Source organism: Grammomys surdaster, unplaced genomic scaffold (genome assembly GCF_004785775.1).
Source record: "Grammomys surdaster isolate TR1022 unplaced genomic scaffold, NIH_TR_1.0 126071, whole genome shotgun sequence".
Classification (NCBI taxonomy): Eukaryota; Metazoa; Chordata; class Mammalia; order Rodentia; family Muridae; genus Grammomys; species Grammomys surdaster.
Genome location: NW_021620880.1, coordinates 658,192 through 673,492, shown reverse-complemented (window position 1 = coordinate 673,492; position 15,301 = coordinate 658,192). Strand labels below are relative to the sequence as shown.

The window sequence follows — 15,301 nt, the reverse complement described above, 5'->3', positions numbered from 1 at the left end:
CTCCCTCCCTCCCTCCCTCCCTCCCTCCTTCCTTCCTTCCTTCTTTCTGATTTATTTATTTATTTATTTATTTATTTATTTAATGTATATGAGTACACTGTCCCTGTCTTCAGTCACACTGGAAGAGGACATTAGAACCCATTACAATTGATTGTGAGCCACCATGTGGTTGCTGGGAATTGAACTCCAGACCTCTGGAAGAGTAGTCAGTGCTCTTAACCACTGATACATCTTTCCAGCCCAACATTTTTATTTTCAAAAATAAATCTATAATTTTCTTTCTCAACTTGGAAGATTTTCCTTTATATCTAAATCATCGTTACAATAGATTGAATTCTGTTTACATTGTCACACATTCCCCTTTGACTTTCACTTAGTTTTATGTAAAGCATACTATATTTTGTCTGTCTGTTGTTGAGACAGGGACTCACTATATAGCCCTAGCTGGCTTAAAATTCACTATGCAGACCAGACCAGGTTGTCCTGGAACTCAGAGATCTGTTTGTCTCTGCTTCCCAAGTGCTGAGATTAATGATGTATCCTACACACTGGCTCATACTATATTTTTTATACTATTTTAATTACCTTTTAGGGCACAAAGGAAGATTACTAAATGAAGATACTGCTCTAGAATTTCTATAGCAGCCTCTCTCAATCCATAGCGTTTTTATTTATGAATCCATAGTGTACTAGGCAGTCTTAAAACAGTTTTCACTTGTGTGGGCGTATCCTGTTCATATTCTTCACTATTTTAGTGTTGAAGCTATGTATAAAGTACTTTTAAGTCATACATTTATTAGTATTCTCCATAAAAAAGAATTGAGTTTATATTCCCATTTTCTGTATTATATAGAAAGGACTATATAATGTTTTACAGTGTTACAGTCTTTGTTTTAAAATCAGATTTGAGGTAAACTATGTAGCTGACTTGTCCACTGTTGTATTTATTCCCTTTAGATGATTTCCTGAAGCCTCAGATAAGAACACACCCTGAAAGCACAGTTGCACTGAGAGGTGTTAATGTGACACTGATGTGCAGTGCAGTGAGTAGCAGTGATTCACCCATGTCCACTGTATGGCGCAAAGACAGTGAGATCCTGTATGACGTGGATATTGAGAATTTTGTTCGTTATCGGCAGCAGGATGGAGAAGCTCTGGAATATACTAGTGTCTTGCGCCTCTTCAGTGTGAACTTCACAGATGAAGGGAAATATCAGTGCATTGTTACTAATCACTTTGGTTCTAATTATTCTCAGAAAGCCAAATTGACTGTAAATGGTAAGGAATTGTGCTACTGGACTTTTAAAATGCTTTTTTTTTTAAACTTATATATTTCTAGAATAATCGCCATGCCTGTCTGGCCATGCTGTTGGGAAAAGTACTTTGGAGTAGTTTTTACATCTAAATTATAAGTCTAGCTTACAAATCAATTATGACTAGTTGACAAGAAAATTTGGTCATACCCCACATTGGATGGCGCTCTTAGTGTTACTTTCTCTTGACTGTGGCATATGGAAGGGAGGTGCTTGTGTGTTGCCCACCTGCCCACTAGCCTACATTCTTTTTGCCCTGGGAGATAACTTTACTTCCATTTCAGTTTGTCAAAAGACATTCTTTTATGGTCTCAGTTTCCAAAACCACAATTCTCTGAAATCTATGATTTCCTTTCTCTAATATTGTTTACTGTGTCCTCTAATACTTGACACTGTTTAGGACATCTCTGGGTCTAGTGGTCTCTATAGCTCTCTGGATATAGCCAAAATCATTTTGAAAATAAAGTTCTCCTAGTAGTTGTAAAAACCTTTTCTAAAGCAGCTTGGTCTGTCTATTATCTGTGTGATTGAGTAAACCCTTGTGCTTCAACTGAGGGGTGGATGTGGTCCCTGTGCCTGTGTTTCTTTTTTTTACATTTCTAACTCTTTTTTTTTAAAGATTTTATATTTTACATGTATGAGTGATTTGCCTTCATGTATGTCTGTACCACATGCATGCCTGGTACTTAAAAGGCCTAAAGAGGGCATTGGATCTCCCAGGACTGAAGTAACGGACAGTTGTAAGCTGCCATGTGGGTGCTGGGAATTGAACCTGAGTCCTACAAGAGTAACCTGCTCTTAACCACAGAGACAACTCTTCAGCTCTACAACCCACTCTGATGTTTCTTAAATGAGGTTTTTTAAAAGCATAATTAAAAAACAAAACAGGGTTCTGTTGACATCTGTTGATGTTAGATTGGGAAGCATCACTTGATGGTCCTAAGTGAAAGAGTAATATTAAACACCAAATTCTACACTGGCAAGCTGATTTCCTTCTCATTAGCATAGTGAAATGGGCATGGCATGTATTATTCTAGAAGTATTGTGTTACTGTATGGCACACACTGAATGGCTGGTGAGAAAGATGGTTCATTGTCAGGCCATAGATATGGTTTCTCAAAGAAATGGAGCATTTTACATCAGGATTCTGCCTGCTAGATGATCAGATTTGTGTGCATGTATGTTTTCCTTTTGCCTACTTTCTCTGTACTGTTTTTGGAATAGAGATGCCGTCATTTTTGAAAACTCCGATGGATCTGACTATTCGCACTGGTGCCATGGCGAGATTAGAATGTGCTGCAGAGGGGCACCCTACACCTCAGATTTCCTGGCAGAAAGACGGTGGTACTGATTTTCCTGCAGCCCGAGAAAGACGCATGCATGTCATGCCTGAGGATGATGTCTTCTTCATTGCCAATGTGAAGATAGAAGATATGGGAATCTATAGCTGCATGGCACAGAACATAGCAGGGGGCCTCTCAGCAAACGCCTCGCTCACAGTGTTAGGTAGGCTCACCTTGCTAGGATTGCTGCTTTACTGGAGCCTCTGAGAGCCACACCTTACTTGGAAAGGCAAGAAAAACAATTCGGAGGTTTTGGTTGTGTTTTTTTTCTTCCCCCAAACAGGGTTTCTCTGTGCAGCCCTGGCTGTCCTGGAACTCACTCTGTAGACCAGGCTGGCCCTGAGCTCAGTGATCTCACTCTGTCTGGCTTCCGAGTGCTGGGATTATAAAGGCATGTGCTACCACCATCAGGCTTCCGTGGTTGTCCTCATTTTCCTACTTTGTTCAGGGGTATGTCGGCTGAAGGGATTAGTAGGTTAAATGACATAAATCTTGAAACATTTCCAGGGCATAAATCTTTATCACAAGCTTCAGATCCCCCTTTTCTTTTATGTTTCCTCTGTAACATTTTAATTTGTATGTGTGGTTTTTTTTTTTTTTTTCTGTTCAGCAAATTTGCATCGGGAATTCTGCTTTTCCTAGAAGAATCCTAACCATGTGATACAGCTACATACAAAACTTAAGAGAGTTTATGTTTTCTTTAATTAAAGAAAGATTTAGTATCAAAAATGATTTGTCTTCTGGTTAGATTTTCTATCTTCTTTTCAGTATGTTCCACATAATCTTAATATTCTTTAAAAATGTCTTTTCCCATGCTGGGCATTATGACATACTCCTATAATCCCACGCACGCACACATGAGGATTACATTAAGTTTGAGAGTGGCCAGGTTTAAATAGTGAGTTCCAGGTCAGCTGGGACTACACAGCAAGAATCTGTCTCTAAAAATTGGAAGAGAAAAGAAGTGTTTTCTTGGAAATTTTCCCTGGCTCGTATTCTGTTTTGTTCATTTTTGGTTTTTGAGACAGGGTCTTATAGAGCAAAGGCTGGACTTGGAACTGCCTCCACCTTCTTCTTCTTTTCCAAGTGCTGGGATTATAGCTGTGTACCTTGTTATTCTTAGTTAAAACATGTTTCTTTATGTAACTCAGCCCAAGACAAATTATGTTGTCCAGGTCTCTGTCTTCTTAGATATCGGAGTTTTATGGGGTCATCTTCGCCTCCTTCTTTCCTCTTTCTTTTCCTCTTTTTCTTATTCTTCATCTTCCTCTTTCCTCATCCTCATCTTCTCTCTCTCTCTTTTTTTTAAGATAGAGTCTCTCTCACTCTATAGTCCAGGTTGGCCTGGAGAACTTGTGTGTTATAGGTGAGCCACTCTGACCTGGCTGTCAAAAACCTTTAAAATAAGTTTCTTAACTTGGAGGCTGAGGCAGAAGGATCAAGAGTTCTAGGTCAGCTTGGGGTATATAGTTGAGAACCTGTCTCAGAAACAGCAGTAATCCCAGCACTCACTGACTGGTACCCCTGTTTGTGTATGCCAGGCCAGTGTTGTGCTGAGCTAGTGTCCTGCCCTGCTCTGCTTTCTTTTTTTTCTGCCTTACTTACTTGCTAAGGTGCCTAGATGGCTGTAAACTTGTAATCTTCTACTTTGGCCTCCTCGTAGAGTAGGTGGGATTACAGCCCTGTAACACCACAGCCAGTTCACATTTAGATTTTTTTCTGGTTTTGAGTAGTCTTTTGTGTATCTGAAACATTAACTGTTAACTCTCATTAAACTGTACATTTCATCATACTTTTCATAGTGTCATTCTGTAGGATTTAGGGCACACATTTCCTAACTTAGTATTTCTAACCTTCTCTCATTAGAGACACCCTCATTTATTAGACCTCTGGAGGACAAGACCGTCACCCGAGGTGAGACCGCAGTATTGCAGTGCATCGCTGGAGGGAGTCCTGCTCCTCGCCTCAATTGGACAAAGGATGATGGGCCACTTCTAGTAACAGAACGACACTTCTTTGCTGCAGCCAATCAGCTTCTCATCATTGTAGATGCTGGGCTAGAAGATGCTGGAAAATATACCTGCCTTATGTCTAACACTCTTGGGACAGAACGGGGACATATTTACTTAAATGTCATTTCATCCCCCAATTGTGACTCTTCTCAGAGTAGCATTGGGCATGAGGATGATGGTTGGACCACAGTGGGCATTGTCATCATTGTTGTGGTCTGCTGTGTCGTGGGCACTTCTTTGATCTGGGTCATTGTTATTTACCACATGAGAAGGAAAAATGAAGACTACAGTATCACAAATACAGGTAGGTGGTACCCAGATGACACATGGCATGTTCTTAGGAATGTAGGATTGAGTAGAACATAAAAAAAGCTGGACTACCGTGATTGATTACTTGATAAGAGATGTTAGGAAGGTGTCTGACAAAATATCCAGCTTCCTTGTGATAATAGAACCAGTTTGGGGAAATAGTTTTAATAATTTGTATATACTGTATATACTTTCCCCTAAGTTTACCTCTTAGAATTATATTACAGGTATATTTTCTTGGTTTTTTTTTTTGTTTTTGTTTTTTGAGACAGAGTTTCTTCATGTACCCCTGGCTGTCTGCACTTGTCTGTAGATGAAGCTGTCCTTAAAGTCAGCAATCCACCTGCCTCTGCCTCCAGAGTGCTGTCACTGAAGGTGTGTGCCATTATGCCCAGCATGTTCTTAAGAGGATCTCGGTGTATAGCCCTGGATAGCCTGGAATTCATAAACCTGCCTCCTCTCCCTCTACCTTTTTGTGCTGGGATTACAGGTTCAGTTGGCCATGCCTTGCTGGATTGTGTTGTGTGGTGTTTTTGGTTTTTTGCACCTTCTTTCTTTAAAGCCTAAGTTCATTCCCACCATAGTTTTGCTGTAGAGTCAAACCCTTGTGAGTGAGTTGGTCTTTAGCCCCACTCATCCTGGGATCCGCAAGAGAAGGAGTCCATGCAGAGAGATTGAGGAAATGTAGTTGTAGATAGGATTTTCATCTTTAGTTTTTTTTTCTTTTGGTAACCCCCTCACCTTCAGCCTTTTGCCAGTGATTCTGGGGACTGATGCACAGCCTATACATGTTAGGCAAGTACTTTACCATTGTGCTGTATCAGCAGACTTAAGTAGTACTTCTAACATGAAACTCTGAGAAGAATTTTAATAAAAAAAAGTATGCTAAGGTAAGTATAAAGAGCTGTTGGGGTCCCAAGTCCATACCATTTCCCAGGCCAATATCAAACATAAAATTGTCTTCTGTGTATTGACTTCAACTGCCTGAGTTTGAGAGTTACAGATGTCTCTTTACAGAGGAGCTTAATTTGCCTGCAGACATTCCCAGCTATTTGTCTTCCCAAGGAACATTGTCTGAACCACAGGAAGGCTACAGCAACTCTGAGGCAGGCAGTCATCAGCAACTTATGCCTCCTGCCAACGGATACATACACAAAGGCACCGACGGTAGGCACTTTGCTGTTTATAGTTATAATTTCAGCCTGTTTTATTGGGTTTATTGTTCAGTGTATAGTTTCCCCATTAGCCTGAAGCAATATTTTAGGATAAAACACTCAGTACATTTAACTTTGTGCAAAATGGAATGAAAATCGACTATAAAGTCTTAACCAAAGAAGGCCATCTTATAGAAAGAAACACATTACCCTTAAACAGGGCTGAAGGACATGGCTGAGGCTCCTGGATCTCTCTCATGACCAGAGATGTTCTAGAAACTCATTTCAAGTGTTTCTCATTCCTTTAGAGATGAGCATCCTTCAGATGACATCCAGAGGCATTTGGCTCTCCTGCCGACAGGTAGATACTTAGTAAAGTTTAAAGGGCAAAATGACTTTCAGCCTATAATGGAGAATTTCAGAGGGATATAAAATGTCCCCTGATACAGTGACAAGGACACCCTTCTTTCTTCACACCTTCACTTCTGTAGAAAGTGACAGGCACAGCAGAGTGGCTTTGACTAGGGATAGTTTCAACAGCTATGTTGCTTAACTTCTTGACTCTTAAGAGTAAGTAACATGGGTTCTCATATCATAGCAACACCTGTTTTGCTTGAATTTGCTCAAGCCACGCGTGTGTCTCAGACAGAGGTCCAGGCTTCTCTTGGATCCCTTGCTTGGAATTTAGTCTCTCCAGCCTAGACAGAGATTTAACATTAGAATTCAGGAGTGTAGGCTCGGAAGCCAGAATGTTTAGATTTGCGTTTCAGTTCTTCCTCCTGTCACAACTTTATCTGTAAAGTGGAGATGAAAATTATATCTACTCTATAGGGATGTTGCAAGGAGTAGATGAGTTAATTCACTTAAAGACCTTGGAATTTCGCCGGGTTTGTAAAGTAAGTGTGCAGTAAATGTTAGAACTGTTGAAGAAAGTTTATTATTCCAGAACTCTTCCTTATCAGAAAAACATCTGGGTTCTTTCCATGTTGTTTCTAGGTGGCACTGGTACCCGGGTGATCTGTTCAGATTGTTACGACAATGCTAACATCTACTCGAGGACCAGAGAGTACTGTCCATACACCTATATTGCTGAGGAGGATGTTTTAGATCAGGCACTCTCCAGCCTCATGGTCCAGATGCCCAAGGAGACATTTTTGTCACATCCTCCCCAAGATGCTGGTACTCTGGAGAATCTGATACCATCAACGGAGAGAGAGCAGTCTGCCTTTCCCACCAACCATGAGAGGATGAGTGAGAACCTTCCCTTCTCACAGAGGAGCAGTGGTAATGGGTGCTTTTGTTCTGTTTTGAGCTTTTGGTTTCACTTTCACCTGATACGCCCTTCTGTTGTATCAGTAGCATGGGCGTGTAACGGGAAACACAAATTAGTATACTAAAATAATTGCTGTTAACTAGTGTCAACTAGAGGTCTTTACTTACATCTTCTCCCACCTTCATTTACATAATAGACACTTGAAGTGCTAAAAATAGAGGATGAGAAACCTAAAATGTTTTGTTTGGTTGCTTTTCTGTCAAGCAAACACTGTCAGCATCATATCACCTGTGTCAGTAAAACAAAGCTTTTTTGGACCGTGATGGGAACTATTCTCAAGCTGTTCATCAGCTGTCCCTTCTACTCAGAGGAATAACATTGGGGAATAAACAGGGCAAAAATTACAGGGTCACAGAGGAAGGTAAGTGTAGAGTTGTTTCCAGGGTCGGGTCTGGCAGCAATAACTGATGTAACACGAAACTGAAAATGTGCTCTGTAAGAGACCAGTTCTAGAGATTTTTCGAGAGGAGTAGGTTTGAAAAGAGCACTGTCACTGAAGGTGGTCGCTCAGCTTTACATTCAGTGTCATGAAGGACTTCAGGTACAATACATCTTGTAACCTGTGGGATGTCTTCATTTTAAGTAAGGAGTCATCATCACTAAAATGAGAATGCCTTGGTGCATTGTCCACTCTGTACTTAGGACACTCTAATTAATTTACTCAGTGTGTGCTAGGGTGTATTAGCATGACCTTAGAACTTGTTAGACATGCAGGTGTGTTCCTACCCTAGACCTGGTGAATATAAATCCAAATATTAAGATCCAAGGATTATTTGTATGTTTTGGGTTTTTTTGTGACAGTGTCATGCTCAAGTTCAACAATAACCCCTACCTCAGCCTTCCAAGTGCTGAGATGACAGGCAAACGCTGGGATTATGGGCATGCGGCTCGTGGCTTATATTAAATGTTGGGTTTGTTTATATGTGAGTTACGTATGGATGCATGTGCTTATGGAGCATTCTTGTGCGTGCATACATACACGTGCATGGGGAGACTAAAGGAGAAAGTCTAGAGTCATTCTCTATTGCTTTTCACCCTGTTTGTTGAGACAGAGTCATTTCATAAACCTGGAGGTTGCTGTTTCAGTCAGGCTGACTGGCTAGCAAGCTTCTGAGATCTTCTTGTTACTGCTCCTCTGTGCTGGACTTACAGTCGTACATGACCATGCCTGGCTTTTTATGAGTGCTGGGAGTTAGAACTCAGATCTTCTTGCTTTTACAAGTCATATCCTCAGCCCCCCACACATGTTAAGTCTAGAGATCATTCCCTAGCTTATATTCTAGGTGAATTTTGCTTTCATTTGTGGGATTTTGTTTCCGGAATATTAGACTAGCTTTTCCTAAAATATAGCTTTCCTACGTGTGTGTGTGTGCACATGCATGCATGCATGCATATATGTTTCATCTTTTTGCCTCTATCTGCTCAGTGCTTTGACTACACCTGAACCCAGGTTCAGTTCCCAGCACCCATACGATGGCTCACAATTGTCTGTAACTAAAGTTCCTGGAGATCTAATGCCCGCTTCTGACCTCTACAAGCACCAGGCATGTGTGGTACACACACTGACAAAACATCCATACACATAAAATAAAAAATTTAAAAATGTATTTAAAGAAGTAACAGCTGCTTTGAAACAATGAATATTATCTATGTGTTGTAAAACTGTCGTTTTCCATGAGTCTAGAATTTTGTATTCTTGTTTTTATCTTAGTTATGGTTTCTATTGCTATGATGAAACACCATGACCCTTCCTCCCCAAGGGTTTACTCTGCTTATAGCTCCATGTCACAGTTCACCATCAAAAACACTGAGGACGGAACTCATGCAGGGAAGGAACCTGGAGCCAGGAGCTGATGCAGAGGCCGTGGAGGATACTGCTTTCTTGATTGCTCCTCATGGCTTGTTCAGCCTGCTTTTTATAGATCCCAGGACCATCTGCCCAGGAATAGGCCCACCCACAATGCTCTGGGCCCTCCACTATTAATCACTACTTTAAAAAATGCCATACAGACTTGCTTAAAGCCCAGTCTTTTTTTTTTTTTTTAAACTTTTTATGAGTTCTTTGAAAGTTTCACATCCTGCATTCCAATCCCACTCATCTCCCCATCCACTCATACCTGTCCTTCTCTCCTGTAACCTCCCCCTGAAAATAAAACACACCCTCCACAAAACAAAAACAAAGCATAGAAAACATTTCATTGTGGAAGCTATAATAAGTATGTCACAGTGTGTCCCACAGTATATCTCTGTCCACACATCTTCACTTGCAGTGAGTTAGTGGTAGGGTTTGAGATCTCTGTCTTTTGTGACACGGTCAATATTCAGTCCTCATGGATCTCTTCCTGGTTATTGCCCTGTAGCATGAAGATCCTGCAGCTTTGGATCTGCAGGATTGGCCCTTTCATATGCTTCAGCAATTCATAGATGGAGTAGATTTTGGGATAGGCCAGCTCAAAGCCCTAGATCTGGGCCTGGGTGGTAACTGAGTTGGTGAGCCTGACAGCTCTGCTGCACCCAGACCACCAGGGCAAACTGTTCGGCACTGCTCCAGCTTGGCCACTCAGTGCTGCCATTGGTAGGAGGCAGAGTCAGTTCTGTTCTCATGCTCTCAGGGCCAGCTCCACTATGCTGCCCAGTCAAATCATGGGGCCCACACTTCCAAAGTGCCACAGCCTGTGAGGGACCAGGTCAGCTCTCCCACTCTTGCACATTTGGGACTGGCTTATCCATGCCTTTGCCATCAGGGCCAGCTCCACTGTGTCTCCCAGGCCAGGTACAGGGCCCACTCTTCTGAGTGCTGTGGCCAGTGAGGATACAGGGCCAGCTTTTCCACTCTTATGCCCTTGGGGTCAGCTCTTCTAACTACCGTAGTTGACAAGGGTGAGGGGACCAACAGAGGGGACCACCTGCTGCAGGTGAGGGGCAAGGTGCGAGAGGGCATCACACCCATACCACCTCTCTGGGGAGCCAGCTTTCCTGTGCTCTCAGCCTGCTCTCTCAGGTGCTGCGGCTGGTGAGAGGCAGTTACAGCCCAATCTCATTAGGGCATTTTCTTAATTGAGATCCCTTCAGATAACTTCAGCCTGTGTCAAGTTGACATAAAACTAGCCAGTACAAATCTCTGCAGAGAAAAGGTGCTAAAACGACAGATAAAAATGGGCAGCATGACTTCGGAAATTAGCTTGTTAGGTTTGTTGACCATAAACGTCTGGTAGTTTGTGGTTCCAGATTTATTATGTTGTTTTTAATGTTGGCATTGTGATCTTCGTGTCTTTATCAAGGATGCTGGGCATCTGAATTTCTTTTGAGGATTGGATTAAAAGGAACCCCGGGGGCTGGTGAGATGGCTGAGGGGTAGAGGGCGTTTGCTGCTTTTACAGAGAACCTGGATTGATTCCCACCGGCCACATGGCAGCTCCCAATCATCTGTAACTCCAGTTCCAGGAGATCCAGTGCCCTTTTCTGGCCTCTTCAGCCACCAGACAGACACACACGCAATACATAGACATACATGCAGACAAAGCACCTATATACACTTGGGGGGAAAAGCATATTAGTCTTTAGGGAATTAATTTTGAGATTCCAGCTATCACTGATGATATTTCTTGTCTTACTCTCATTCTCAGAAATATTTCCACGGCCTCTGTGGAACATGAACAGAGAACTGGGCCTACGTCCCTTCCCCCAGCAGCCTGTCCTTGAGTCACCACAGCTGCCAGAGAGGGATCCAAACTGTTCTTCACCTGGGTCGTGCCATAGGTTACATGACCATGCTTTTGATTTTAGTAGGACTCGGAACATTCAAGATGGTACTGAGGGCACATGAAGCCTGTCCAGGAGGAAGTCTGAGCAGAGACTCAAGTTAGTTAATTTACTACCTCAGAGTTGAGAAGAAAAGTCAGCGTTTGCCTTTCTCTTTGCTTCTTTACATCTCACCACATCAGCATAGCCCTGATGTTTGTTTGGGCTTACACCTGGCAAAGAGAACGTAGTGGCTGACAGAAGTGTACCGCAGAAGTGTGTACCATGTTGAAAGTGCACAGCCCTGGCAGAAGACGATACGGGCAGGTGTCCTTCCTGATCCCCACAGGGATGTGTCCAGGTGTGCACTACCTGTCATGAAGAGTCATTGCTGCTTAGTCTACTGGATTGTTCCAGTCCTCAGAATGGTCCTGAGAAAGCGTCTCTACTTTGATATTCTACTTGCCTTCCAAGCAAGGAGCAGAGATATCTTCTGAGCTTTCATAAGTGTAACAAGGATTCTCCAGTGGTGTCGAGCAGAGAAGAGTGGCTGAGGCTTTGATATTCAAGGTCTTCAGCTAAAATCCAAGTCTCACCAACTGGTAGTACCAGATCAAAGGCTTTTGTATTCTTGTGGGTGTGAGTGAGTGTGTGTGTGTGTTTTGTGGGTTTTTGTCTCTATAACTGGTGATGTCATTGTAAATATATGTGCATTTATAAATAATTTTTCTACTTGACCTTGTGTGTTGGATACAGTGTAAATATTTTTGATATGCCCAAATTATATATAATGTCTGTCTGATTACTGTATGGGCAACAGCTTCTCAAGATCACAGATTTTACATAACTTAGTGTAGTGAGATCTGTAAACTCTGTTTAAAGTTCTAAAACTGTGTGTTACCAGGTGTATGTTTAGAGGCAGATACTTAGTGATTGTGTGCTCATAGACTCAGTCTTGGTATAATTACTGCTTGCTTCATGCCTGAAGTTCTATGCATCTCGTATTCGCCATCTCTTTACAAGTGCCAGGTGATAATCTCGTTCCAGCATAAGCGTCTTGTTCTTCCAGAGCCCAGCAGTGTTGTCACAGCCCTGTGAGCATAGAAGATGACTTATTTTGGGACTGCCTTCTTTCAGCAAAATACTTTGAGGACAAGGAAACCAAAGATTGTTCCTTTTCATGTTTACTTTGCTTTTAATCTCCTTCATGAATGTAGCATATTAAAAAGGGAAGTGTGCTCTTGGGAGTAGATCACACAGAAGTTCCTGTACTCTGTAGATTTAGTGTGGTTCTTTCTTTATACAAATATTATTTAATCCAAACAGCTTTCTGAATTTCTGATAGCAAAAACCTTTATGTAAACAAAGAATGTTAACACTAATGAAATGTCACATGCTTTCAGTCTGTCCTCGGAGTGTGATACCAGCTTACTGCTCGATGGCTCTCAGCTTGTCTATTTATAAGTAACTGTGTATATCTAGAGTTCCGAACTCACAGTTTTTAGCTTTTTGTCAGAAAGTTCAGATGAATTTCTGACATTTCTTCCCATGCTTTTTTTGAAACTTCATTTTTCTTCCTTAGACAGCAGCACTGTTTACTTTTTAAACTTTCTCTTTTTATTTAAACTATCATGTTTTCTTCATTTCCACTTCAAACATTTAAAATGTATAGTCTTCTCATCCGTTTAGACTATATGCTCTCTTCTTTTTAGGCTGTATTCCAATTTTTTACTGGTCTGACTAGGAATTAAGAGCCTGCTCTCTCGGCACTGCTCTTGCTAGCTGTCTGATTTTTACTGATGGAAAGAGACTGTTTACTAGCTGCTCTAAGCTGCTCTCCAGCTCCCTCCAGGAACCAAAGAGGATAGTGCCACTTGAGTAAAGAGCTGCCTTTGAGAACTGTGAGCTAGATGAAGGGTGATGCTGCTCGCTCCAACTTGAGCTGATGTTACGTTGCCAATACAAGACTTAACAGTCTAAGACATGCTCAGGGGAGGAACAAAAGTTGTTCTGCTTCTACACAGTGTCAGTAAACAAAAACTCACATCTGAATTGAAAAGTCGTCTTTAGTCCCGGAGCTACTGCTCACAGGAGGCTCAGGATGGAGGTGTACAGCAGCTCAGTTATAGCTGGCCATCCCACTGCTGTGGTCAGAGTTCTGTGCTCTCACAGGGAGCGAGCCTAGGGTAGTCAGGGTGGAAAGCAGACCCTGACCTAGTCCTCTAGAAACACTGTGTCCAAAACATCACCTCCAAACTCCAGCAGTGGCCCGTCTGCTGGGATGTCAGATTGATCTCCTGAGGGTTGGTGAAATGTTGATCTGCCCTCCCAGATCCCTGGCTTGCTTAAGTAACTGATTAGGACCGGTTTACAGATGAGAAGAGCCTGCCTTTGCTCCTAAAACAACAACAGCAGATTCTTACCCTAGAGAACTTGGTTACACGTTTGACCAGGTGGTCTCTATCCTCCTAGCCACAGGATTAGTATCTGCTTAGTTAACAAAGGAATCTTCTCTGTGTTCACAGCTAAAAACATGAAATTATGCCATTATTTTTCTGGAAAAAAAAAACCCAAAAACCAAAAAACTGACCCTATACTTCTGACACAAATGTCATTGACAAAAAATTTAAGTATGTGTTGTATTATAAGTCTTTACTCTCTCTCTCTTTTTTTTTTTTAAGTACTCACTGGCCTTGAATTCTCAATCTCTTGTCTCTCTCTCAAATGTGGAGACTCTAGATATGCCTGACTTGATTAATTTTTATTCTTGCCTATGGAGCCAGCTGGAGTGGGATTGGTATTACAGCGTTCAGTTTTATGTTTTATCAAATGTGTGAGGATGGCCTTTTCTCATGATTGGATATTCACTGACACACTATAGGGGTAAGGAGTAGTAACAGGTAAGTGTGGCTGTTTTCCCCCAGTGCTGGGATTCAACCTGCAGGTTTCTGAAGTGAGATATATTCCATCTTTGGGCCTTTCTTTACCCCCCACCCCTTTTTGGCAGTCCTAGGGATTAAACCTATAGCTTCCTGCATACCAGGCAAGTGTTCTACCTCTGAGCTTCAGCCTCAACTGAACTGTTGTGTGCTGCAGATTAATAGGTGGTTATAAAATCAATGGGGCCATGAGTAGTTGAACTGTTTGTTTCTGTTAGATCTCTTTCCCAGTCCAGTTTGGAGGTGTGCTTCCACCTACTTTGAGCTTTTTGTTGAACATGGTTTAAATATATAGCAGGTAGTCTAGATTTTCTTTTTCTTTTATTCCTTTTTGGACATCTATCTGGTTCACTGACAGAAGTACCAAGTTTCTAAGACATGAGGATGTATTAGGAGCATCTGAGACATCTGAAAATGCAAGAATCACTTGCAGGTTTGTGAGGAGGTGGGAGGTGTCCTAGGAATCAAGCCCAGGCAAGTGTTCTTGAGGTAGGTGTGCTGTAAGTTAAGGTTTGGATCCTCTCCCTCTAGGCTGCACATTGTTTCCTCCAAGTCCTGATAATCAGGGAGAAGAGCATCTTGACTCATCTGCGCCTGTCGTTGGATGTGAAGTGATCTTGTAGCAACTGTAACTGTTTTCAAAGAGGAGCTGATCTTCAGGTGACCAAGTGCCCTTGAAGTATCACCTGGCTACTGGAGATGGCCTCTTCACCCTTGAGTGACTTATACTCTCTGCTGCCCTCTCTTCTTTCGCCCACTAGAGGATCTCAGGCTGAACAGCCCTGGTGTAAGGCATCTCTAAAGAGAAATACAAGCCAAGTTGTTCAGTGTGGCTATTTCTTGGTATCCTTTATATTTTCTCATATAAGAATGTATATTTTATAGAGCATGTGTTTGTCCTGTCTACTGTAATGTCAATAAAGCTAAGACATTATGATTCTCTGGTCTTCTCTTGCCTAAAGTATAGGAGTGAATAGTGTATTTTGTTTGTGTCCCTTGAGGGTACTTTTCACGTAGTTAAGATGAAGTGCTTGCTTTTCTCTAGCTTTCACCAAGTCCTAATTTCTGAGCCTGATGCTGGCAGTGCCCTGCAGTGGAACTGTGCTGGGGCTGGAGGTGGGGTGGGGGCGCTGTATGCTCTCCTGCTTGTCCTTCCT

The 15,301-nt window shown here is 42.0% G+C and overlaps 1 protein-coding gene across 3 annotated transcripts in view; it reads left to right on the top strand.

Moving 5' to 3' along the window:
- Nucleotides 1–15,081, top strand: part of Lrig2 (leucine rich repeats and immunoglobulin like domains 2) — a 52,305-nt gene extending 37,224 nt beyond the window's left edge. The window contains exons 13-19 of one of the 3 annotated variants that reach the window (XR_003709779.1): nucleotides 958–1,278; nucleotides 2,538–2,819; nucleotides 4,523–4,972; nucleotides 5,995–6,144; nucleotides 7,128–7,415; nucleotides 11,091–14,577; nucleotides 14,676–15,081. Coding sequence is in view for 2 of the 3 variants with exons in the window: in XM_028755651.1 (XP_028611484.1) it covers nucleotides 958–1,278; nucleotides 2,538–2,819; nucleotides 4,523–4,972; nucleotides 5,995–6,144; nucleotides 7,128–7,415; nucleotides 11,091–11,290 (1,691 nt within the window). In the remaining variant the exon portion in view is untranslated. Of the gene's footprint in view, nucleotides 1–957; nucleotides 1,279–2,537; nucleotides 2,820–4,522; nucleotides 4,973–5,994; nucleotides 6,145–7,127; nucleotides 7,416–11,090 lie in introns of all 3 variants that reach the window. The other 2 variants (XM_028755651.1, XM_028755653.1) reach the window with 2 other exon arrangements.
- Nucleotides 15,082–15,301: the final 220 nt, after the last annotated feature.